This window comes from Athene noctua, chromosome 25 (genome assembly GCF_965140245.1).
Source record: "Athene noctua chromosome 25, bAthNoc1.hap1.1, whole genome shotgun sequence".
Classification (NCBI taxonomy): domain Eukaryota; kingdom Metazoa; phylum Chordata; class Aves; order Strigiformes; family Strigidae; genus Athene; species Athene noctua.
The window spans coordinates 7,707,486-7,730,311 of NC_134061.1; the positions used below are offsets into that span (position 1 = coordinate 7,707,486).

Consider the following 22,826-nt stretch of genomic DNA (forward strand, 5'->3'; position numbering starts at 1 on the left):
TTACCAAGACTATCTGCAAACTTTCAAGCAGTGTGCAAATATGCAAAGGAACTTATCGGAAAAAAGACTCTATACCAGAACAAAGGCAGCAGCCAGTCTGAGCAAGAATGAGAAATAAGTATTTTGCAAAACAGGTGCTGCTGAAGCTGCCTGCAAAAAACAGACCTTATTTTTTTATAAGCTCAAGATAAAAGCACAGATTGAAAGGGAGAAAAACACCCTAATTTGGTGAGAGGTGGATATGTAGCTCTTCAGAAAGCACAGTATTCATTATGAGAGAGAAGCAGAACAGCTTGATCCATTCCTCCTCTTCTGTATGCATGACTGGTTCATCTGTATTTTATGCAGGAATCTACCATCAAGCTTTTTGTCTGCTCCTACCTTCCTCTCCCTAACAAATGATCACTGAAATCTATTTCCAAAACAATAGCTGGGAGGATGGGAAGTGAGGAGAGAGGTCAAGGGAGTCAGAACGTGTATTAGACCACATTCTGTGTAGCTGGGAAAAAGAAAGTTTCATCGGGTTTTTCAAAGCCAGAGACAGATGAACTGCAATTCAGGAGAAGGGACAGAGAAGGAAATCATTAGGCTTTGTGGACTAGTTTTTTTCTGAGATTGTACTAATAAGGAAGTATGACTATTTCTCTAAGGTGCTGACAACTGGCAATTGAGTAGATGAAAAGCATTTATCTCAGTGATTCAACTAGGGTCTGCACTTGCATAAGATTTTGGGACAGTTTCTAAAAGCTAAGGTTTAGTCCAAACTTCCCTCATGGGAAGAAATTAAAACTTCTTCATTTGGGAGCTAAGCTGCCTTTAGTATTTCTACAATATTTATTAGTGTGCTGTGTGAATAGGGATGAAGCAAATATCAGTCTAAACTCTCAATCCTACATGGTAACACTTTGTCAGTTTACAAATGTGAACTGAAGCTCCGGTTCAAACCTCTAACTGTGAAATGGAAAATTCAGCCAGAGGGCTGCTGAGAACCACAAATCTACATCTTGGCTACAGCATGTCTTTAATGATATTTCAACTGTTCATCATTACAGTACTGCAATGCCCATAACATTTTACTATTACGCATGAACAGAGATTTAGGAAAGCACCTTCTCAAAGAATCAGACTTCAAGAGCAGTACAAGATGAAATATATGCTTAGAGTACAAGTTTACAAAGTTAAATGTGCAAAAAAGAGTTTAACCACAGGTAGAGTTTTGATCTGAGTGGAAAATCCTATTCTAACTGACTTGCTAGCAGAATTTGAAGCAAGAAAACAGAAATAAACCCAGGTGTCTTATGTCTGCAGCCTTTAGTCCCCTAAACCCCTCTTTTGCAAGGTGAAATTTAGTAAAAATATCTTGCACTGAACTGTCAGGTGATGGAACATGATGAAACATTAATTTGTTTCATCTTTCTTTCCCTAAATGCAGCCATGTGTTCCTACTTTGAAGTGGCTTTCCCAGCCTTCTCCTATAGGAACACAATTAGCTGGACTGCTTCTAAGTGTGGACATCCTTAAGACTTGGTATTTACCCACTGTCCCTCAGGACAGGTGGAGGAAGTGGGGTTTTGGATGTCAGTGGTGGATTGGACTACACATTTGCAGAAAGGGCAGGATGCCCCTGGGCTGCTCAGTTCTCTCCAGACACAGTAGGTCTCTAGCAGTGAAGCAAGAAGAAAGTGCTCTCTCCTCTGCCTGTTACACACATTCCTGAATGCATCCAGGCCAGGATCCAAAAGAAAGCCCAGGCTGCAGAGCAGAGTTGAATGAGTTGTTATGGAGAGGAATGTCTAGGTTGGATATGGATATCTAGGGTGTGGATGCCCACAGGAGTACCATTTGAGATGCTCTAGGGATCCTGCCTGGACACTCTCTGCATCTCCCACACAACATAAGTCAACATAAACAGAAAAACCTCCACATTTAAGTAGCTGTATGTTAAGACTGAAGGAACTGTGACTGTGTAGTCTCATCTGATGTCTTTCTCTTCTCCATTTTCAGATGTTACTCCATCTCCTTCAGTCTACAGACTGATCTCTAAAGATGATGAGGATTTGGAAATGTGCCTGATCACAGATTACTCCCCTAAACAGCTCACTCTTAACTCACCTGATAAGGAGACAAGTGCTGTTGTGGAGGTGGCAACATCTGAGAACAAACAGGAGGCGAGCTACCTGTCGACCTACTGGGCCAAGAAAGATGAAATGTTGTGTGGTGCAAATCATGAGGGCTTTGGAAAACTGGAGAGCGAGGATCCTGAAAGCGGTAATGGCATTTTTTGATGTGTGTTCAGGGCTAGAGGTCCTCTAGTGTCTGTGCTATTAGTATGTGCATGACTTGTTCACATCTCCCAGCCCTGCAAGCAATGCTGAATTATGCTCCCTCACTCCAGAGGAATGTTTGCTTGTTGACTCTGTTTCCCAATATAAGAAGGACATAGACCTGCTCAAGTAGGTCCAGAGGAGGACCCCAAAGATGTTCAGGGGATTGGAGCACCCCCCTGCGAGGACAGGCTGAGAGAGTTGGGGGGGTTCAGCTGGGGAAGAGAAGGCTCTGGGGACACCTCATGGCGGCCTTCCAGGACTGAAAGGGGCTGCAGGAAAGATGGGGAGGGACTTTTTGCAAGGGCATGTAGGGATGGGAAAGGGGTAATGGTTTTAAACTGAAAGAGGGCAGATTTAGATTAGATAAAAGGAAGAAATTCTTCCCTGTGAGGGGGGTGAGGCCCTGGCAGAGGTTGCCCAGAGCAGCTGTGGCTGCCCCCTCCCTGGAAGGGTTCAAGGCCAGGTTGGATGGGGCTTTGGGCAACCTGGGCTAGTGGAAGGTGTCCCTGCCCAGGGCAGGGGGGGTTGGAACTAGGTGATCTTTAAGGTCCCTTCCAAGTCAAAGCATTCTAGGATTCTTTTGCCTTCCTCCTTCGTGGAAACAAGATTAAGGGTCAGTAGACTGGTACAATCACAGCAGAGAGATCTTAAAATCACACTGGGGGGATATAAAGCTTGAAATTCCTTTGTCTAATGGGATATTAAAGTTTAATTAGATTAATTAACTTGCCCTGAAAATATCAGAAGTGGGTGTTTATGGGAGGGTTTACTGGTCAGAAACTCTAATCCAGCCCTTCTAAGCAGAGATATCTTTATGAACTTCTGAAGATGTACACCTCTGTTATTAATTAAATTTATTGTTACTGTCTGCAGGTGCCAGCACTGTCTGTATTACAGCCATGTCTCTACACTTCAAGACAGGTGTGTACACAGCACTTTAGGGGTAAAGCTTGGCATGATTAAAGAAAGTGCCTTTTGCTAATGTTCCATGTTTGCAAAATTCCTGTTGGAATAAAAAGCTCAAACTGGAAATTTCCAAAAGGGCCCCACAGACTTTAAACATCAAGGCTGGAAGTCACTGGGTTAAGGTAGTCTTCCAGATCTGAGCTGGTAATTTTATGTGGCCAGTGTAGCCAGTGCCTACATGCTCTTGCTAGGACTAGCTCAACAACTACTCCCCATCACATAATGATTCAAGGTACTGATATGAGTCAGCCTTACTGGATGCCTGCCTGCCTTTCAGACTTCAAAAGAGTTGTTTTTATTTTTGGGTGCACAAACACCTAATAAACCAAAAGATAAGCAAGTGGTTTCTGCAGCGTGTGCTCAGAGGCGGGGCTGCACTGAAGACAGAGTGCATCTGAGCCAGCTTTGCTTTAGCTCATGGCTGTGGGAGTTTAGTAGCCAGTGCTGGAGCCCAGGCAATTGCTGTTCCTGCCACTTCAAAGGAGCTGAGCTCGCCTCTGCACTTGCCCTGTTTGCGTAAGAGCTGTGCTTCGGAAAACATGCAACCTTGCTGAAAAGAAACCAGTTAGCTAAATGTTTCCAAAACATCACTTCAGAAAAATACTTACTGGTAAACTTGGCTGATTTGATCAGTCATTTCAGAGAAATTTTCAAAGATAAACATAAAATGACTTTTTGATGATAGGTCCCTGCTTCACCAATATAGATCAATGAATTTTCAAATTAAAACGGCTTTGTAATTTAAGATTAATAGAAAATCCAAATGGACTTTGTGTTCTTTGAATAAAATTTAACTTGTTTTCCCCCTCCCCATCTTAAAAAAAATTTAGGGAGAGGAAGGAGGGTTCATAATACATTGGATTTAAAAACAGCCAGATGGTTGGCAGACTTGCATATTGGATAATGAAGTGGCTATTGAACGAAAACACAGTCCTTGAAACACCAACTGGAGGAAATGAAAGCCTCTAAGTGAGACAGGCTTGCTCACTGTCTCCTTAGCTACCCTGCTAGCTGACTCAGTCACACAAAGTGGAACAGCTTCATGAAGAAGTACTTCTAACTCTGGAAGCAAGGATGTCCCAGTGCTCTTGTGACTTTTATTCTCTGTTGCTTTTGCAGATGAAAACCTGAACATGCTGTCTTTATCACAGCTGGGCCTGAAAATAATTTTAATGAAAGGAATAATTTTTAATGTGCTGATGACAATGCTTCTGTGGAAAAAAAAAGTGAGTATGCATGGGAGAGTAGGAAGGCCTCTGACAGAGACCATCTGGATCAGTTCATTAGCTATGAACGTGCCTTCTCTCTGCAGTAACTGCTTACGCAGTCTATCCATACACCTTTTGTCTACCAACAGTAAAATCCTTCCACTCCTTTGGCCATATTACTGTTTCACCCACCCCTCAAGTCTACTTACTTTTACTTATCCACGTGCAAATTTAACTTTTTTCTTCTTTCTATACATCCCTCCCTTCTATTTCTACACCCATCCCTTTCCTTATCTGCATTAATCCATCAGATTCATCCCCTGACCAGTCTCCAGCTGGAAAAGTTTGATGCTTATTAAGACCTCAGACCTCATACATTAGCTTTGGCTCAGTGTCTCTTTCTCTGCTTTCTAAGCCCTCGACACTTCAGGTCTACAATTGTGTAGCTGCAACTGTATCCCAAATAATGATTTAACATAACTTTATTTTTACTGCAGGAATTAAAGTAACCAGATGGTGCAGTCTTGAAGTTCCAAAAAAGTCTGCTGAGGAATCTTTACCTGAGCATCACTTGCAAGAGGAAACACAGGCATTCCTGTCACAAGGGATATGGATATCACTTGTTTCTGTATATCACACCAGCTATTATAGCCTAAATTGCTTTATTTGCGTTCTTACAAAGCCACTCAAAAATAAGCTTAACATCTTCAGCATTCTGCTGCCCCAGATGCCTGATTCATTTAGCATGACATGCCTCCTTCTGCATGAAGCATAGTTTGCCATAACTATAAATTGCCAATGATCACTATTACTTGTATTAAGTACACAGACACCATTTCAGTTGCAAATGAAACATTCTGAAAAACAGAGAGATTTATTCAGGGTGCTATGCATCCTCTCCTGCTATCTTCTTTTGCTAGATCAGAGTATCTTTTTTTTTTGTTTGTTTTCCCCTAAAAGATATGCTGCTAGGTCTCCCAGAAGTCCTGAATTCAGTAACATTCTCACCTCATTATCACAGGACAAAAGAATGTTTAGTAGCTTTTTTGAAATCTATCTGGCTTTACCATTTTCTGAATTTAAACCTGCTTAAGATTTGGCTTTGCATTTACCAAAAATACAAACTACTTTTGTTCTTTTTATTTAGTTCTAAAACAACCTTGGATTTCCCAATTTCTTTTTTATAATCACTGCATAAAACTACACTGAAATATTTACCTGTCCACGTGTGGACTCCTTGGAAACAGTGCATGCATGTGAACTTTGCACGCTGCTAATTCTTGAATTGTACTGGCAACCACACTGGTATCTTGGCATTTCTTTAGGTCTTTGGCTGTTATTAAACAATTCTTGTCAAAAAAAAAAACTTGTTTGTCCTTTGTATCTGTAGTTTGAGGCACTTGTTTTACCCTTCAGATGAGTTAATCTTTAGGAATAAGCCCGGCCTTTGGGGTGAGGGAGGGAAGGGGTGTCTGGACTCTCCTCCTCAGCCTGACTTGTTCACCGTGAACTTTTTGCAATAACTGGCTGGATCCACCACGGTGGGGGAATAGAATCCAGGACATCCTTGCTGTGTCTGGGTGAGAATAGCATGGCTGGCTTGGAGGGAGGGCAATGATGGAGAGCACCCCTCCTCCAAGAGCAGACTCTGTGCTATGTGAAGGTGACAGTAATAAGCCCCGCTCACAGTGGGAGGACAAGTAAGCCGTCCAGGTTCCTGAAGGCAGATGTCTACTGCTATGAGAACACAGGACCCTGAAGTGTCCTACCTCTAAATGCCCCCCAGTCCCCAGTGTCATTGGAGAACAAGGTACCTGCCTTCAATTAATGACACCAACTAACTGGCCTGTGTCTCCAGGTTCAGTCTGTCACTGGCAAGACTGGAAACTTTCTCCTTTTGTGACATAGATTTCTCCATCTTCTTCTGAAGCACTAGAGATTCCTCTGGAGGTAGAAATGAGAAGGGTGCTCAGAAAGAAACACACTCTCCCTGCAAAGCTTAACCTTTGCTTATACCTCACACTACTGCCCAAAGGGGGTGGCAGGGAAAGCCTCGACAGACTGCTGGGGGTGATTCCCCCTCTCGGGATGTTTTCCACCCTGCTGGATTCACAGCCATTGCAAGGAACACGGATTTTGGAAAGCTTCATGTTTGAAATGCTTTTAACAAAAAGCCCTGGTGCTTCATGTGCGTGAGGGTCCCTGTGTGACAACCATGCCAGCACCCCGGCAGAGGATCTGACCCCACAGCGCTGAGCAGCGGCACAACAGTGTCTCCTGCCATGGTGCTGCCACCTGACCATTTAGCAAGTGGCCTGTCACAGGGTGACAGTTATTGGCTTTTTCTGCCAAGGAACAACTTTAAACTTTCTGGGTGTGTTACTCTAATTATTTTATAGTACAGATGATCAGGCACTCATTGTCCTGTCTCTCCCATGACACAACAGTCACTCTCATTTCCGTAGAAAGCCCATGGCCCTTTAAATGCTAGATTCCAGGCAGCTCTTGAAGCTTACATTTTGCTCATGATGAGGTATGGGTGTCACAGGGGAACCGCTTGATGAAGCTGCCTAAAACCATATTGGAATTACAAAGCAAGTCATTGCATTTCAGATTTCCAACAGATTAATCTCACTCAGGAAACCCTCAGGGACTGGAAGATAAGTTTGCATGCTCATCTACCTTTAGCATTACTTTTTAAAATTAATCTAATTTTACTTTTTTTGTGTGTTGCACTTCAAACCCGCTCCTAGCTGTATGGTCAAGGAGGAAGGACAGTGTGCTGTCTGTTTCCACATCTCAGTCTTTTCTCTTCCAGGTTAAATGACCCCAGTGATAAGATTCGCTGAGTGAGGGGATGAGTGTGCAGATAAAGTTAAAATATTTTGCCTAAAGTGACTCTTAGCATGCAATCTGCAAAAATGTCTAGGTCTCCTTCAAGATGCTTTCAGATATCAGGCTTTCAATCTCCCACCACCACAATGTGCCCCCCCCCCCCCCCCCCTTTGCACTTTCTTGTTTATTTCAAGAAAGAAAAACCACAGTGCAAAGCAAAGGCAGGAAATAACACAGTAAGACAGGATGTGGAAGGGGTCTCATGGCCCAGGTGGGGCAGGAAGAGGACAGCACCACCAGTTCCATGATGTCACAGTTGAGATCTGGGTCACCTTTTGATACTCTTCTACCCCCTGCCACAGAAACCGCTTCCTCTGGAAAGTGGAGCGCAAAACAGGGGCTGGGGGGAGCAGGGCTGGTGTGGCACGTGGCAGGGAGGAGGAGAAGCATGTGGAAAAGCACAGCAGACGTTAGACCACAAGCCAAAGTTGAATGAGGTTAAGGCACCCTCCCTTCCTGCCCCCTCACCACCTCTTGGGTCTGGGGGGAGTTGTTTTGTGTGCAGCATGAAAGATTGAGCTATGCGGTGTAAGCAGGGGGAAGTAGGAGAGAAAATACATCATAAAGTGTGGTGGGAGGCGGGGAGAAATCTTAGAAGCATGTAAGATTTCTGAATTTGCTGATAGCCTTCTGCACCTTGTTACATGGGCAGTGAATCTGTGCAGAAAAATCCTACTTCTTCTGACCCAAAAGAGAAGGGAGGAGGACGGGGCAAGCCGGAGAGTTCCCTCACATCAGTAGGGAAGGACATGTTGCCAAGGTCCATCTCTAGCACCCTCTCCCCTATGCCAGCTCCTGCCCCCTAACACCTACTGATGAACTTGCATCTTTTCTAGGGGTTTTGGCAGAGAAAACACCCTGCCCGGCATTTGTCATCTCTCATTAAACATGACCCTGTACACAAAACAACCTCTCTTTTCTTGCCCTCTTCTACAGTGTGAACAGGGACCCGAGCACAATCCCTATAAGGAGCAGAAATTGTCTACAGACTTGTTGAAGCTTATTCAGATGTGGGAGTAGCTCTAATAGGACCTGAATTCTAGTGCTGAGTTTATGTAAGCTAAAAGCATCGCAAGCTAGCAAAAATCGGGAAAAAAAAAAGAAACCCTATAGAAAAGCCACGGTTCTTGCTTTTCCACAGGTCCCATGCAGTTCTCAGAAGCGGCCACAGGAGGGTCCCGGCCTGGAGCTCTCCCTAAAGCCGAAGCGTGGGGAGACCGAGTCACAGAGCCCCGCAGGGAGGCGCCCGCAGCTTGCAAACAGCAGAAGCTGCAGCGGCAAAGGGGGGGGACCCTGAGCTGTTCCTCCTCCTGTGAACGTGCGGGCTCAGCCACGGGCCCGGCTCAGAGAGGGCCCTTCTTATGGGAAAGAGCTCGGTGGCTCACTTCCCATCCCTGCATGCTGTCGAGCCCCCTGCCTGCTCCCCAGCAGCATGAACCTGGTAGCATTTTAAACAAACCCAGCTTAATGCCTGGGGCTGGAGGGGGTGGTAGCATCAGAGCTGGCATGAATTCTGTTTCTACCGCAGACCCAGGCAGCATCCTTTGAGAAAGCAAAATCCCTGCTCCCTCCTACCTCGCTCTTCAGAGGCTATGTTAGACTTAGGAGCTCCAGGTTTCACACTTTTATGGGTTTAATAGCTGCAGCACAGCTGGAAATGCTAAAAAGACTAAGGTGGTAAACAGAAGCCATAATGCAGTGCTGAGGTTGAAGCTATCAGACCCCATGTTTTATCTCCTGGGCATCAGCAAACAAACATTTCTTTGTCACATATCCTCAACGCACGTTTCACCCATTCAGTGTTTTATCTGCAGAACAAATCAGACAAGTGTGAAGCAGGATCAGTGCAAGGATGGAGCCTTGCACCTAAAGGTAACCCAGGTAAATTCTGCAGCCACAGGTGCGGAGGGGGTAGCTGGGCTTAATATCACATCCTGTGCCCATAATCGGATCCCACAGGGCTCTGATTTTCCACCAGGACAAAGAAACATTTGGTCTCAGGGCAGGAGGTTAGCTTAGGCTTGAGGAAGCAATGGCCAGGGGCCAAAGTCATTGAGTTTAAGCATTTCACAGCGCTTTAGAGGGGGAAGGATTGTCGGTGAGGTTAAGTCTGAGGGATGTCCTGCTCCATGGACTCGGAACAGCTCAACTGCAGCTCTGCTGAGGCACTGACACAGCACTGCAGCCCCATCCAGCATCCTCGGGTTTATCAGCACATCAGACTGAACTGCCAACAGTGCGGGAGGTACCACTACCAGGCACCACCAGGCCTTAGGGAGCTTTGAGACCAGCTGGGGCATCCAGCTGTGCCCCACATGCCTCTGAGGGATACAGGAGGGCCTGCAGGAAGCCAGGTACACCTGGGAATGTGCTGGAGGACACCCTCTGCTTCCTTCTGTTCACAACCACTAACCACAGCCTAACCCAAACCTTCCCCGGCTTTGAAGGTCCCCTGGGGGCACGCTGGTGATATACTCTCCGTAAGATAAAGAGGCAGGAAACAGGAAGATAAAAAGGTGGATGACAACTGAGTTTCCATGACTTGCTTCCTGCTTCTCTCTGAAACTGGGGCATGGAAAAACAGCCTGCTGGTAGTAAGGGAGGGTGGTAAAACCAGGGAGTCATGCCTGAGAGGGAACCTGGGTGTCAGAAGCAGCTCAGGGAAAAGACTGCAGTATTATAAAGGATTTTATTGATGGAAAGGATTACAGTAACCATAATGAGGCAGCAGACCCCTCCATAGGACTGTCTGTGGGGAAAAATCTTGAGTCCTGCATTCCCTTCCTCCACCAAGGAAGTAAGTAAGAGTCTGCTGGGGGAGAGCACTTCCCATTGCCAGGCTTTGGCATCGGAGCTTGAGAGCAATTCAAGACCTAGAAAGAGAGGAAGGCAACATTAGCAATGTTTCTGCAAAGGGAGAGGAAATACCCCGAAATCTCCAATGATCTTCTGTCCCCCTGCAACAGTGACAACAGGGCATGTCCTCCACTTTTCAGCACGAAACTCTCCCTGTCCCAAACTCCCCCCTCTCATCTGCTGAGAAACTCCAGACGTGGACATTTGCCATACCATGGCCTCCAAAGAGACAAGCCTCACAAACAGAGCCCAGGCCTTCCAGCTCCCAAAGACCCTCTTGCAAAGAATGAGGTATTTCTCTCCTACGAGAGAAACATGGGTAGGTTTCTGTAACAATCCTAGTTAAAGTGACTTTTAAATTATAAAAGCTGAAAAATACATGCACAAAACCAGAAAGCAATAAAACCTAACCCTGTATCAACCTAGAGGACAACAGCTTAACTGCACTCGGCCAAGAGGAAGCTGGGAGCCAGGACTCCTGAATTCACTCTTTCTAGTTCTCTCCCAACTCTACAAAAGTACTGAATTCATATGAGCTTGGAATGCCTCTTTTGTGACCCCACCAACCAGTACCTCACAGTCTCTTCTAAAGCTCAGCCAACAAAATTGATGACGACAAGATGGAGGATGGTGTTGGCAAAAAGGAAATCAGCAAATGCCCGCTCCGGTGAGATGCCTTGGAACTCGCCTTTGTTCTGGGGGTTGATTTGGATCCGGAGGCAAACTGCATGGCAGAGAAAGAATGAGTGATTAGTGATCACAAAAGGAAGTTGTGGTGGGCAGCAGTCTTCCTGGGGCAGTCCACCCCAGTCTGGGTCACTGTTCCACCTGGGTACCATAAGAAAAGGTAGCTCTGTCTTTATTGTAAGATGAGCAGGACAGTGGCAGGTGATTTGCCCAGGGCTTTTATGCAATCAGCTCTTCCACAGCATAACACTATCTGGGGTAGCCAAGCGAGTCCTAAGGCTTATAACAGAATGTGACTCACATAGAAATGGGGCTATTTCTCTGTCCTCCACAGGACATAGGTGTGTTGGGGAGGGATGCACAAGAACAAGGTGGTTTTGGGGGGTATTATGGGAGAGCAACAGCCTGAAGCAGTCATTGCTAGAGTTTAGATTTCACCCTGGGATGGCTGCTAAAGGACAGCGATACAAGAGTAAAAGGGAGGGGTCCCCGATGGCCAGGGAGAAGCAAGGACACCCTAGGGCTGACAAGGAGCCAGGCTCTATGGTGCCCACGGGCAGGACCCCTGCAGGTTCACAGCCCCCATGGAGCATCCTGCAGGGCAGGCTGGGCTGGGAACCCGGGTGTTTCTGGAAGCAGAACTGGGTGTTGTGGGAGAAAAGAGGGGGTGCTGGATGATGCTATGGGGCCTCCCTGGCTGCCGGGGTGGGTTTGAGGGCTGCTGTGGTTGACTCCCTTGGGCTGTTGGGGAGCGCCCCTGGTTGCTAAGGAAATTCTGCGGTTACTACGAGAGATCTGAGCACTTCTGTGGCAACTTCCTCATGTCCGGGGGCCTCTGCGGAGCCAGGGGAGGCTCAGGCTTTGCTGCGCTGAGTGCGCGGCTGCGAAGGGGATTCCAGAGGAAACCGCGCGGAGCCGGGGCGGGCGCTGCGGGGCACTGACCGCCGAGGATGAAGCTGCCGACGGCGGAGATGAAGCCGCTGAGGAAGGAGTTGAAAGGGAAGGTGCCGACGCCCAGGCAGTAGCCGAACTGGAGCGCCCCGGTGAGCAGCACGTAGAGAAGGTAGGCGTCCAGCACCTTGAGGCGGCTCGGCGTGCCGCTGCCGTACTCCACCAGGAAGCGCCGCACCACCGAGCCCACCGAGCCCGCGGCCCCCGCGCCGGAACCCGCCGCGCCCGACATGGTCCCTGCGGCCAGGCTGAGGTGGCCTAAACCCGGCGAGCGAGCGCTTCCGGGTCACTGCGGGGCCCAGCGAGAGCTTCCGGGTCACTGCGGGGCCGCGCACGCGCACGCCCCACACATCGCGCCGCCAGAGGATACTGCGCATGCGCAGATCTCTTGCCCGCGAAAGGGCGGAATCGGGGAGCGCAGCCGGCCGATGTGCGCATGCGCGAGCGGACGTGTCATGCCGACGGAATGCTTTGTCAGCTGCGCAAGCGCTAAAGTCTTCATTGAGTCCTCGCCCCCCGAAGCTTTCCAAGAGCCAATAAAAGCCAAGAAGCGTCTGTTGCTAGGCAGATTAGAGAACTGGCGCCTTCTAAAAGCCGATGAAAGGCAGGCGGGCGCTGTTGCTAGGCAGATTAGAGGGCGGTCAGGGCCCCGCGCTCCCGGGGCGCCGCTGGCTGCGGGCGGCAGGGCCCGGCCGGGGGCCGCGGGGAGCTGCGGGCCGGGCTGTCCGGAAAGGGCCCCTTTGGGGAAAACCGGCCTTGCTGGGTCCTGTGGGGAGGGGCCGTGGGCTGAGGTGGCCGCCGCGGAGTGTCAGAGCAGGGGCTGGCGGTGCGGGTGTGGCGCGTGTGTGTGTGCCGCCGGTTTCACCGGGAGACTCCAGATTCTTCAAGGGGTGACCCAGGCTGGCTTTTGTGGCCCTTTCTCAGAGCTAACGGCAAACCGTTGCTTTCCTTGCTTTTGATTAAAAACTCTCATGACAGTGAGCCTGAAGTGAGAGCAAAATGACTCTGCTTCTTTTAGTTGGTTTGTTGTTTGTGTTTTGTTTGTTTGTTTGTTTTGGGGGGAGACTTTTCAGGAGACCAGAGGCAGAGCTTTTCCTTTTCTACCCAAATCTTCCCGCTGTTTAAATCATTCCATCCTTCCTGTATTCCCCAAACCAGAGATGTTCTTGATGTGGACAGCAGATACTCCTGAACAGGCTCTGAAAGGAAGAGGTGAGGGGGCTTTTTCCTATCACCAGCTGTCTGGCAGAAGTGATGTCTTGTGTGTGATTTTAACTACATCACGATTCCTGCAGCCCCTTGTAACTTGTAACTTGTGTGCGTGCTCCTCATGCTCTCGTTACCTGTGCTTGGGATGGAAATACACCCAGGAAACACCACTTGCATTTACGTCGTAGGGAAGGCACCTATCTGGGGGTTGGACAGGCGACGTGTGTACACTTTCCCTCCTTTGGTTTCAACTTGTGCAGAGTGTTTCCCCTTTGAGGTCCATGTCTGTAAGTGGTAGGACTGAGCTGGGGTATTTACAGGTGTCCCATCCTCTGATCATGCCTCCAGTGCCTCCTGAAGGAGCCTTGTCCTGTAGAAGAGACCTTCTGCATTTCCAAGCTCAGTTTCCATGGCTAGGAGACACGATTAACAGCATGATTTTGCTAGGACACAGTCTGGGAGGTTACCTGTCCTCCTTCTACAGCCTCTGGCATCCTGATGTGTTAAAGTCTCACTGGTTGTGGAGGAAATTTGGACCTGAGCAGACATATTCCCCTAGGGTTTCTCTGCAGTGCCAATAAGGGGACTGGGAACTTTTCCCTTGGTCAATGTCCATTTTTGTTGTATCTCTGAGAATAATCATTTGCCTGTGTTCCCTCTCTTCTCCAGCACAGGAACAAAGGCATGTGTGAGAATGGGTTCCACAGCCATGTCCCTTGCTTCTTCCCCCAAATGCTGGCAACTGCTGCTCCTGCAGAGGTCCTCTGCATATTCACATCTACAGAGAAACATCAGAAACTGTAGGGTTTCCCCTTCGCCTTGCCAAACCCAGACAGCTCTATGACACCATGTCCTGGGTGAAGATGGTGGCTGCAGTCTTGGGGCACTCCAAAAATAATGGTGGTGCTCAGGATTGCTGGGACTTGTGGGAACTTGCCATGCTGGTGAGTGAAAAAAGGCATGCTGGAAGTCCCCTCCTTTCATTAGAGAATGCCTGAATTTGATGTTCTCTCCATGGCCCTGAAGAACAATGTTTGGGGAGGGAGATAACACTTGCTACCCCAGAGCTAGGCTGCACATAAAATACTGGTGAGCTGTGGCATGGAGATGTGATTATAAAGTGGTGGACCTCCAAGTTCAAAAGGTGATGATCATGATCAATACTGCAAAGTCCAACTGGCTGATGGTTATTAGTGGAATCCTTCAAGGATCAACACTATCTTTTTAACAGCCTGGATGATGCGACAGTTCCCTCTCAGCTAGTTTGTGGATGATGCTGAGTTGGAGGGAGGAATCGATAAACTGTAGGGCAAGACTGCTATTGAGACTGACTTTGACAGGCCAAGTAATGTATCAGAGGAAACACCATCAAGTTCAATGAAGTCCTGATCCTAATGTGGCATAACCTCATGGAACAGAAGTCTTGGGGCTGATTGGCTGGAAAGCAGCTTTGCAGAGAGGCCTGGAGTTACAGTGAACAAGTGAACATGAGTCAGTAAAATTCTGGGCTGTCTTAAAAAGAACGTCAGTAGCAGGTCAAGGAAGGTGATTCTTCCCCTCTGTTCAACACTTGTGAAACCCCTTCTGCAGTATGGGGTCTAGTCTGGGACTCCCCAGGACATGGTAGACTTTGGTATAATAGAGCGAGTCCAGGAGAGGTAGAGGCTGGAGCACAAGACGTGGGGCTGAGACAACTGGATTTGTTCTGTCTCGAGAAGAGAAGGTGGGGTCTTACTGTGGCATTCAGCTACCTTTTGGTGGGGCATATAAAAGGTGGAACTGGATTCTTCTTGCAGGTGCACAGAGATAGGGTGAGAACCGATGGACACAACACGAGAAATTTGTAAGATATTTAGAAAAGATTTTTCACAATGTAGTTAAACACTGGAACAGGAACCCTGAAAAGTTCTTGAATATCCTGTAGATTTTCGGAACTGAACTGGACAAGGCCTTGAGAAGCTGCTGCAGTTTGGGCCCACTTTAGGTAGGAATTGAACCAGAGATCTCCTGTAATTTATGATCATCTAATGATTCTACAAATTATGATTTTTAAAAACATCCTACAAGGAGCTTCTACTCAGGTATTCCCATTTTCTACATTTCTAACACCCTCACAACTCCCACAGACAGTCTGCCCATTTTTCTGTAGCACCACTTCCTTTTGCTTCCTTTAAACATCTCCTTGGTCTTTGCCTCTGTCCTGCATTGTTCTCTGTCTAGAATAAACTTGAGATTTAATATCTAATATACTTTTAATTACTCATGACTGATTCAACCAATTTGGCAGCTGAAAAAAAAACCAACAAACAAACCACCCCACAAGGAATTCTGTTCATATGGACTTCGAGTGAGAAGAAAGCAATGGCTATAACTCCACCTAAAAACCTGGAATGAATGCTTAAGGTTTATTTGTTATATGAGATTTCTTTTTGCACTGACAAGTGAAAGTTCTTAGGCTTTTGTTAACCCAGTGCTATCCAAAATCCATCTCTTCTGCTGCGGCCACACTAATTTGAAAACATCTGAGACATTTTACTTGGGCTGATCCTTACCCCAGTGTAGAAGTAAAATAGCTAACACCTCATAGGCAGAGATTTGCAGGCTTCTCTAGTTAAGAGGTATCTGCAGTGTAATTGTAGATTCACCAAGCCAGCATGACCCGACTGTTGGAGCAAATAATTGTGAAAGGATGGACTGTCCAGACACTCCTTATCTGAAGTAATCCACTCTCTGTTGTCATTTACCATGTCCTGCTTATCTGTCATGGCTTGTTGAAGAATAAGCTGTATAACCCAAAGGTGTATAAACTCTGTAACTGCCCCATTTGGGCAGAGTTCACATCAGCAGAGTCTGTCACTGCTGCTCTCTGTCTTGACCTGATCTCAGTTGTGTCCTGGTTATCCTGTGACACCAGGCAAAGTGCAAGTTGCAGATCTGGTAGAGACACTGTTCAGTGTTGCACTAAACTCTGGGGGAAATCTGGACTGTAGAGGCAGCACATGAAAGTGCCATGGTTTACAGTCAAAGGTGTAATTGCTCCCATCTCTCTACTGTAAGTTAGTATCTGCTGTAGGGTCATTCTGTTTTATTTTCTTGAGTCCATTTTCTCTTGGAGTTACACTAGCCTTAGACCTCTCTGTCCTGCTAATATCGATGTGTTTCCTTTACTGCATTTTTGTCACTGTAACTTTTCTTGTCCTCCATGCTGGGAGGGTGAGGAAATATGGACAATTCAAAAAGGTCTCCCTTTGCAGGGAACAACAACAGACACTTGATTGTGCTGATAGTCTGTCTCGTTTTAGAATTCTGGATGGGGTGTCAGTCACCTCACTGTGGGTGTAGTTGGGTGTATGTCCCATGAGTATCACCCCCTTGCCTTGATCACAAGTTGAATAGCTGAGTGTAGTGAGACATGGTCAGCAGGACAATTAAATAACTGTGTGTGATAAGCCTTCGCAGAGGCCACCAGTGAACAAGTGACAGAAGAACAATACCTAAAACTGCTCAGAAAGTATACCGTGTTGTCTCTGGGACTGACTGGATTGACAACTTGTGCTGACATCTGTCTGTAAAATCACCAGTAATAGAGATATGGGGGGAACACTTGTATGCAGACACTGTGGACACAGAGAACATGAGGTGGAAAGGCTCCATGTTGGTGCCAAGCTGTTAGTTCCCCAAAAGCCAAAAGCAAGAGGTAAGAGCAGTTGTCACAACAGCATGGCCCTTCCAGAGTTCGTAGTTCCAGTATGCCTTAGGCTGATGGATGCTGGGCATCTGTGACACGACTGCTGCACACTCGGGAAGCCACAGCACCAGCAGAAGATGTAACTGCAAGAAGTGGCAAATACCTATAAAGTTTGAATTACATATTGAAACTCCCCAGCTGGTGTCCGCATAGAAGAAACAGAAAACAACTTTACAGTTAGTACAATGTGAATAAAAAAAGTTGCTTTCATAAGGGTTAAGATTACTAGGACCTGATGGCCATTGATTAGCTTGCACCATACTAGTTCTTACCATGTTTTTTGTGTACTGAGTCTATACACCTGTGAAAACTTAAGCTATTTGTCACTAATGATGTATAATGCAAGTTAAAGTTTAATTGGATCTATATTGATGTGGTCTGAGCCCAGAGGGTGACTGAGCACCATGCAGCCACTTGCTCACTCCTTCTCCCTCAGGGATGGGGAAGAGAAAGTACAACAAGAGTCTCAGGGATTGAGACAAGAACAGGAAGGGATGAATCATCCATTATGGTCACGGGCAAAAGACATACTCAATGGGGAAGAAAAGAAAAGAATATCAATTTAATTTGAACGTCACCACCGATTAATTTTCCAATCAGAGTAGGACAGTGAGAAATACAACCACATTTTAAAAACACCTTCCCCCACCCCTCTCCTCTTCCCAGGCTCAGCTTTGCTCCCAATTACTCTCCCTCCTCCCCTGCAGTGGTTCAGGGGGGCAGGGGATGGGGGTTATGGTTAGTTCATCACCTGTTGTCTCTGCCGCTCCTTCCTCCTCAGTCCTCAGGGGAAGGACTCCTTCCGTTCCTCCCCTGCTCCAGTGTGGGGCCTCTCTCATGTCAGACAGTCCTCCGTGAACTCCTCCCATGTCAGGCCTTCCCACAGACTGCAGCTCTTCCCAACTGCCTCAACGTGGGTCCCTCCCATGTGTTGTAATCCTCGCAGCTGCAGACTACAACAGTTGGGGGTTCCCACAGAGTCCCGGACTTCTCCATGTGCAGCCCCTGCTCCGGCGTGGGGTCCTCCCCAGGCTGCAGGAGGCATCTGCTCCTCCGGTGACCTCCATGGGTGCAGGGTACAGCCTGCCCTCTCCCACGGGCTGCAGGGGGGTCTCTGCCCTGGAACACCTCCCCCCCTTTATCCTCCTCCTTTCTTCCACTGACCTTGGTGTTCGCATAGGTGTCCTCCTTGCAACTTCAGCTCCTCCTCACAGGTTTCCCTTCTTAAATACATTATCACAGAGGTGCAGCCACCATCACTGATTGGCTCAACCTTGGCACACAAGCGTGTCTGACTTGGAGCTGGGGGAGCTTTGAGAAGCTTCTCACAGGGGTCACCGCTGTAGTCCCTCCCTCCTACCAACCCTTCCCCCCCCTTCCAAACCCAACACTCATATATTGCATGCATTTGTCAGCTGACGATAAGGCAAAGGGGTAGAACAGAGTGGGAGTAGCACAACTTTACCTCATTCAAGAGTTGAGTAACAGAGTGTAATGAGCCATGACACACAGGACAGTGCAAATGAGCTGAGTGTGATGACCACTGGTACAGACCATGGATTAAGAAGTGGCAGAACAATACCTGAACCTGCTGGAAGGATACATCACAATATCATGGATGGTTCCCACTTGTAAATCAGAAGGTCTGCCTTGCCAGACATCCTATGCTGTTGTTTTATTACTAGCTCTAGGATCATCATCCAAGTAGACAAAAATGTTACAAATAAACAGATGGGCTATAGCTTGGAGTTTCCCTCTTTCCTCCTGTACTAAATGGTTAATGGTAATTTTCTTTATTTCTTCTTTATATGTGGTGAAGAATTTCAACTCAAGCTGTGAATTGCTTCCCTCAGGAAGAGGGAAAGTATTAACAATCAAGTAGAGTTTTGACTCCTACAGAACTGAGATTTGCAGTAATGCCTGTCCTTCATCCTCTCTACAGCTACAAAATGGGCTGAGATGAGTGAATCCTAATTTAAGAAAGGATCTGGGATACTCCTCATCAACTTAGAAACTGACTTAGTTTACAAGGGTGTGTTTCCTCCACTGGCTTTAAATTTCTGCTTTAGGAATCCATGTTAGTCACCTTACTCCTAGTAGTGAATAAAGAAAGACATGTGACACCATTCTTGTCTAATGTTGGCGCTTTGAACTTAGCTCCTGGTAGTAACCACAGTAGCTAGAGAGCTAGCTACTATTTAGTTCATATAGTAAGTGAGGTGGATAGGGATCCCTTCAGTTGTCCTGCATGTGGGACGGGATAATGCCATCCATAGTCGTAGGCTGGAAGCTGACTGGCTGTGGAGCAGCTCTGCGGTGTGTCTCTGACAGTGGCGGCTCGCTGCATGCTGGGCTATGTTCACCAGAGTTTAGGCAGCCATTCAGGGTAGATGCTAATTTCTTGTTGCTTGGCACTTGTGAGACTGCATCTGGAGAACTGTGTACAGTATAGCTCCCCCTGCCCAGTAAAAATCAACAAAGATGTCATCAAAATGGTGTGAGTCCAATGGAGGACAAAAAAATTGTTCAGAGAACTGGGGCGCATGGCACATGAAGAGAAGCAGAGGGAGAAGACAAAGCTAAGAGGAGAGATCTGGCTGTACTGTCCATTGAAGGGGATTTACGGAGAAGTCAGAACCAGACTTCTCAGAAGTGCACAGTAAAAGGACAAGAGGTATGGATCATGGCTTAAACAAGTAACTTTCCACTGGACACAAGAAATAACTCTTCACAATGAAAATGGTGAAGCAGCAGGTGCTGCCCAGGGAAGCTGTGGAATCTCATGCTTGGAGATGCCCTTACCTAGAAAAGATTATGAGCAAAATTGTCCAGCTTTGAAGTTAGCCTTACAAGGGATTCAACCTCCAGAGGTCCTTTCCAATCTCATTTTCTCTATGGTTTGATTATATACTTGCTGTTTTTCAGACTTTCACAAATGTTTTCCCAGAAGGTGTTTGACAGATTTCAATATTTAATTGGTCCCTGAAGTTTGACTCAGTAAGGAAGGACAAGAATGTAATATGCTATCACTATTATAAAAAGGAACTGAAAAGAGAGGAAATTTATTTGAGAAAAATCAAATGTCAAACTAAATTAAGGAGAAAAATCAGACTCAGTATCCTTTTTTGAAGCATCCTGGATTGTTGTGGATATACTGGTAACTATTTGTACCATATCTTAGAGTTTGGGAGTGATTTTTCAAAGACAGGGAAAGATAAAGGGGCAGTGACTTTGAAAACTGAACTTTTAGTCTTCAGACTAAAGTAAAAGGTTTTAGTTGTTACTGAGGGAGTTTCTTGTTTTAAGGGACCATTCTCAGCTTCCAGATAATACCTGGTATTAAAAATATGTTCTATATTGTACATGTTTTGTGAGAAGGGAGTTGTTTTGTTTTGGTATTTTTTGAGAAACAATCCTTAGATGATGCTGATAAAACCCTATGTTTTGCTGGAAAAAGGGCACTAAAGGGGAAAGATTTGATGGGAATAATGTAATAACAAGGGTTATAGCATCCTACTTGTATCTACCCTTTTGTTGTGCATTTTGTAAGGAGCATTTGAAGAAGGAAAACTGAGTGGCAAGTTTGGTATGAGCTATGAGCTATCTAAGATGTGCTTGATTTCCCTGGAAACTCACTGTGTTGGTGTTTATTTCAGTCATTCAGAAATATGTGAAATGAGTCTAAAACCAGACTCAGAGATCCAGACCCAATAGATAAAACCTGGGAGATGTTAATGCAAAACGAGATGTATGTCTCTTTTTAGGGCAAGGAGGGCAGGTGTCTGGGAGAAGAAGGAGGAAGAATGCTGTTGGAACCCCATAGATGGGACCTGCAAGCCTGAAAGAAAAGAATGTGATTGAAGAGCATCAGCTGGAGTTTTCAGGTTCCACTTCACTTCCACAAGGCAGTGGCAGCCACAGTGGTGGCAGCTGTAGTAGTGCAGTACAGCAGTGCAGCAGACACAGTGCACCGGACAATGAGCATGTCTGTGCTTGGGGTGGGATGTTGTAAGGTGAAGGGCTACTTGGACACAGGTGCTCTCAAGATGAAAGAATGACCATCAGCATCCGAGTTGATCCACTGGAGCTGTAGGACTGAAGGTAAATGAAAAGTAAACAGAAAATTTTCCCATACTTTTCCCTCTTCCCCCGCTTATACTCCTTCTTAGTGTGGCATCCGTTCATTTCTCTGTGCATTTTGCCTTCTCTTGGTGGTAACCAGCCATCTTTCTCGTTGTGACATTGCTATATTTATCTTTTTTCTGTAAAGTTTCTCCCTCTCTCTGTCTTTTTATTTCCTTCTAACTGAAGTTTCTCTTTTGCAATACTAATGTATCTATCAACTAGTCCAACCTGCTGCAGTGTCAGTCTACAGAGTGATCGCATTCCTCTGCTGTACTGCTTTGGAGTTAATATCAACTAGTAGGTCTTTGGGCACTTAGTCAAAGTACTCACTGTCTGTATTTGGCTTTTTTCTATATTTGATGGAGGATAAATGTTGTCAGACTGTTCAGAGATTCATTTGTCTGAGGGTCTATAACAGTTTCTGTGTGTGCACCTCAACTGTACTAAGAGGGAGCTGTATGAATCATTTTAACTGGAGTGAGGACTTGGTGTTACAAATGGAGCTTGGGTCTCCATTTATGTGAATAAGATTGTTAATATGTGGTTATTGGCTGTTCCAGTCTTCTGCAAGGGGTTCATTACTAGTATTGTCCTTTAATGTCAGCAAAGCCAAATTGACTTGTACTCTGTTGTTTTCCAGCAATTCTCAAAATGGGCCTTTTTTCTTTTTCTGCTAGCAACGAAGCCTCAATGAACCACACAACAGTAGTGGAATTTGTCCTCTTGGGGCTGACTGACAGCCGCCATTTGGAGATCATCCTCTTTCTGTTTCTTGTGATTGCCTACTTCTTGATCCTGCTTGGAAATATTACTGTCATCAGCATCACTTCTGTCAATCATTTCCTTCAGACACCGATGTACTACTTTCTCAGAAATTTTGCCCTTTTGGAAATCACTTTCACCTCCACATTCATTCCCAGCACCCTCTATAGCCTTCTGACTGAGAGGAAGATGATTTCCCTGCCTGGCTGTTTCCTTCAGATGCTGCTTTTCTTCTACTTGGGTACCTGCACATTTTTCCATGTGGCAACAATGTCTTTTGATCGGTATGTTGCCATCTGCCGCCCTTTGCATTACACAACAATTATGAACAACAGATTTTGCCTGCAGCTGGTCCTGCTTTGCTGGACAGTGAGTTTTCTCCTGATGTTTCCTCCTACCATTATGATTGTCCAGTTGCCATTCTGTGGTCCCAATGTCATGAACCACTTTTACTGTGATACGTCCCTGTTGTTGCAGCTGTCCTGCACAGACACAGGCTTCATCGAAGGACTGATGCTTATCATACTAATTATCATCATACCTGGTACCTTAATGATAACTGCTGTTTCTTATGGCTGCATTATTATCACCATCTTGCATATACCATCTTCCACAGGTAGGAGGAAGGCATTTTCCACTTGCTCTGCTCACCTCATGGTAGTGATGATATTTTACAGCACATGTATTTACAGGTATATCCGCCCAGCACAGTGAGGTGGGCGGGACTCTGACAAAATTCTTTCTTTCTTCTTCTCTGTGGTGACTCAGATGCTTAACCCATACATCTACTCACTCAGGAACAACCAAGTCAAACAGGCCTTAAAGGAGAGCATATTGAAGGCATTTTGTAGTTCCATAAGGCAGTTATGAATGCTGGAGTAACCCATCCAAGTGATTGAATTGTTTCCCAGATGCAACATCAGCATTGTGTAACTGTGAATTAAAGATGCTGATTTCAAATTGTTTGTGCTTTATATATGTTATGTCATTCCTTCTTCAGTTAGCAGCCAAAATATGCCAACACAGAAGGGACCTTCTTGTCTTCCAGTACCTAGACTCAGTTATGCCTGTGTATTTTTTCCCCCTTGCTAT

At 46.2% G+C, this 22,826-nt stretch overlaps 3 protein-coding genes across 3 annotated transcripts in view; 2 read left to right on the forward strand and 1 right to left on the reverse strand.

The window, feature by feature from the left end:
• Nucleotides 1-5,762, forward strand: part of LOC141970164 (M1-specific T cell receptor alpha chain-like) — a 293,745-nt gene extending 287,983 nt beyond the window's left edge. Inside the window, exons 4-7 of the mRNA XM_074926568.1 lie at nt 2,005-2,268; nt 3,201-3,248; nt 4,413-4,519; nt 4,999-5,762. Coding sequence (XP_074782669.1) covers nt 2,005-2,268; nt 3,201-3,248; nt 4,413-4,519; nt 4,999-5,010 — 431 coding nt within the window. The 3' untranslated portion in view covers nt 5,011-5,762. The remainder of the gene's footprint in view (nt 1-2,004; nt 2,269-3,200; nt 3,249-4,412; nt 4,520-4,998) is intronic.
• A 4,304-nt stretch (nt 5,763-10,066) lies between these two features.
• On the reverse strand, nt 10,067-12,187 carry DAD1 (defender against cell death 1). Its single transcript, XM_074926826.1, has 3 exons — nt 11,882-12,187; nt 10,826-10,976; nt 10,067-10,269 (listed from the first exon to the last, which is right to left on the reverse strand). Exons 1-2 carry the CDS (start codon nt 12,120-12,122, stop codon nt 10,846-10,848), a joined length of 372 nt encoding a protein of 123 aa, XP_074782927.1. The 5' UTR covers nt 12,123-12,187; the 3' UTR covers nt 10,067-10,269; nt 10,826-10,845.
• A 9,475-nt stretch (nt 12,188-21,662) lies between these two features.
• On the forward strand, nt 21,663-22,604 carry LOC141970535 (olfactory receptor 6E1-like). Its single transcript, XM_074927169.1, is given in 1 exon segment — nt 21,663-22,604. A coding segment is annotated over 1 exon segment (942 nt).
• The last annotated feature ends 222 nt before the right edge of the window (nt 22,605-22,826 follow it).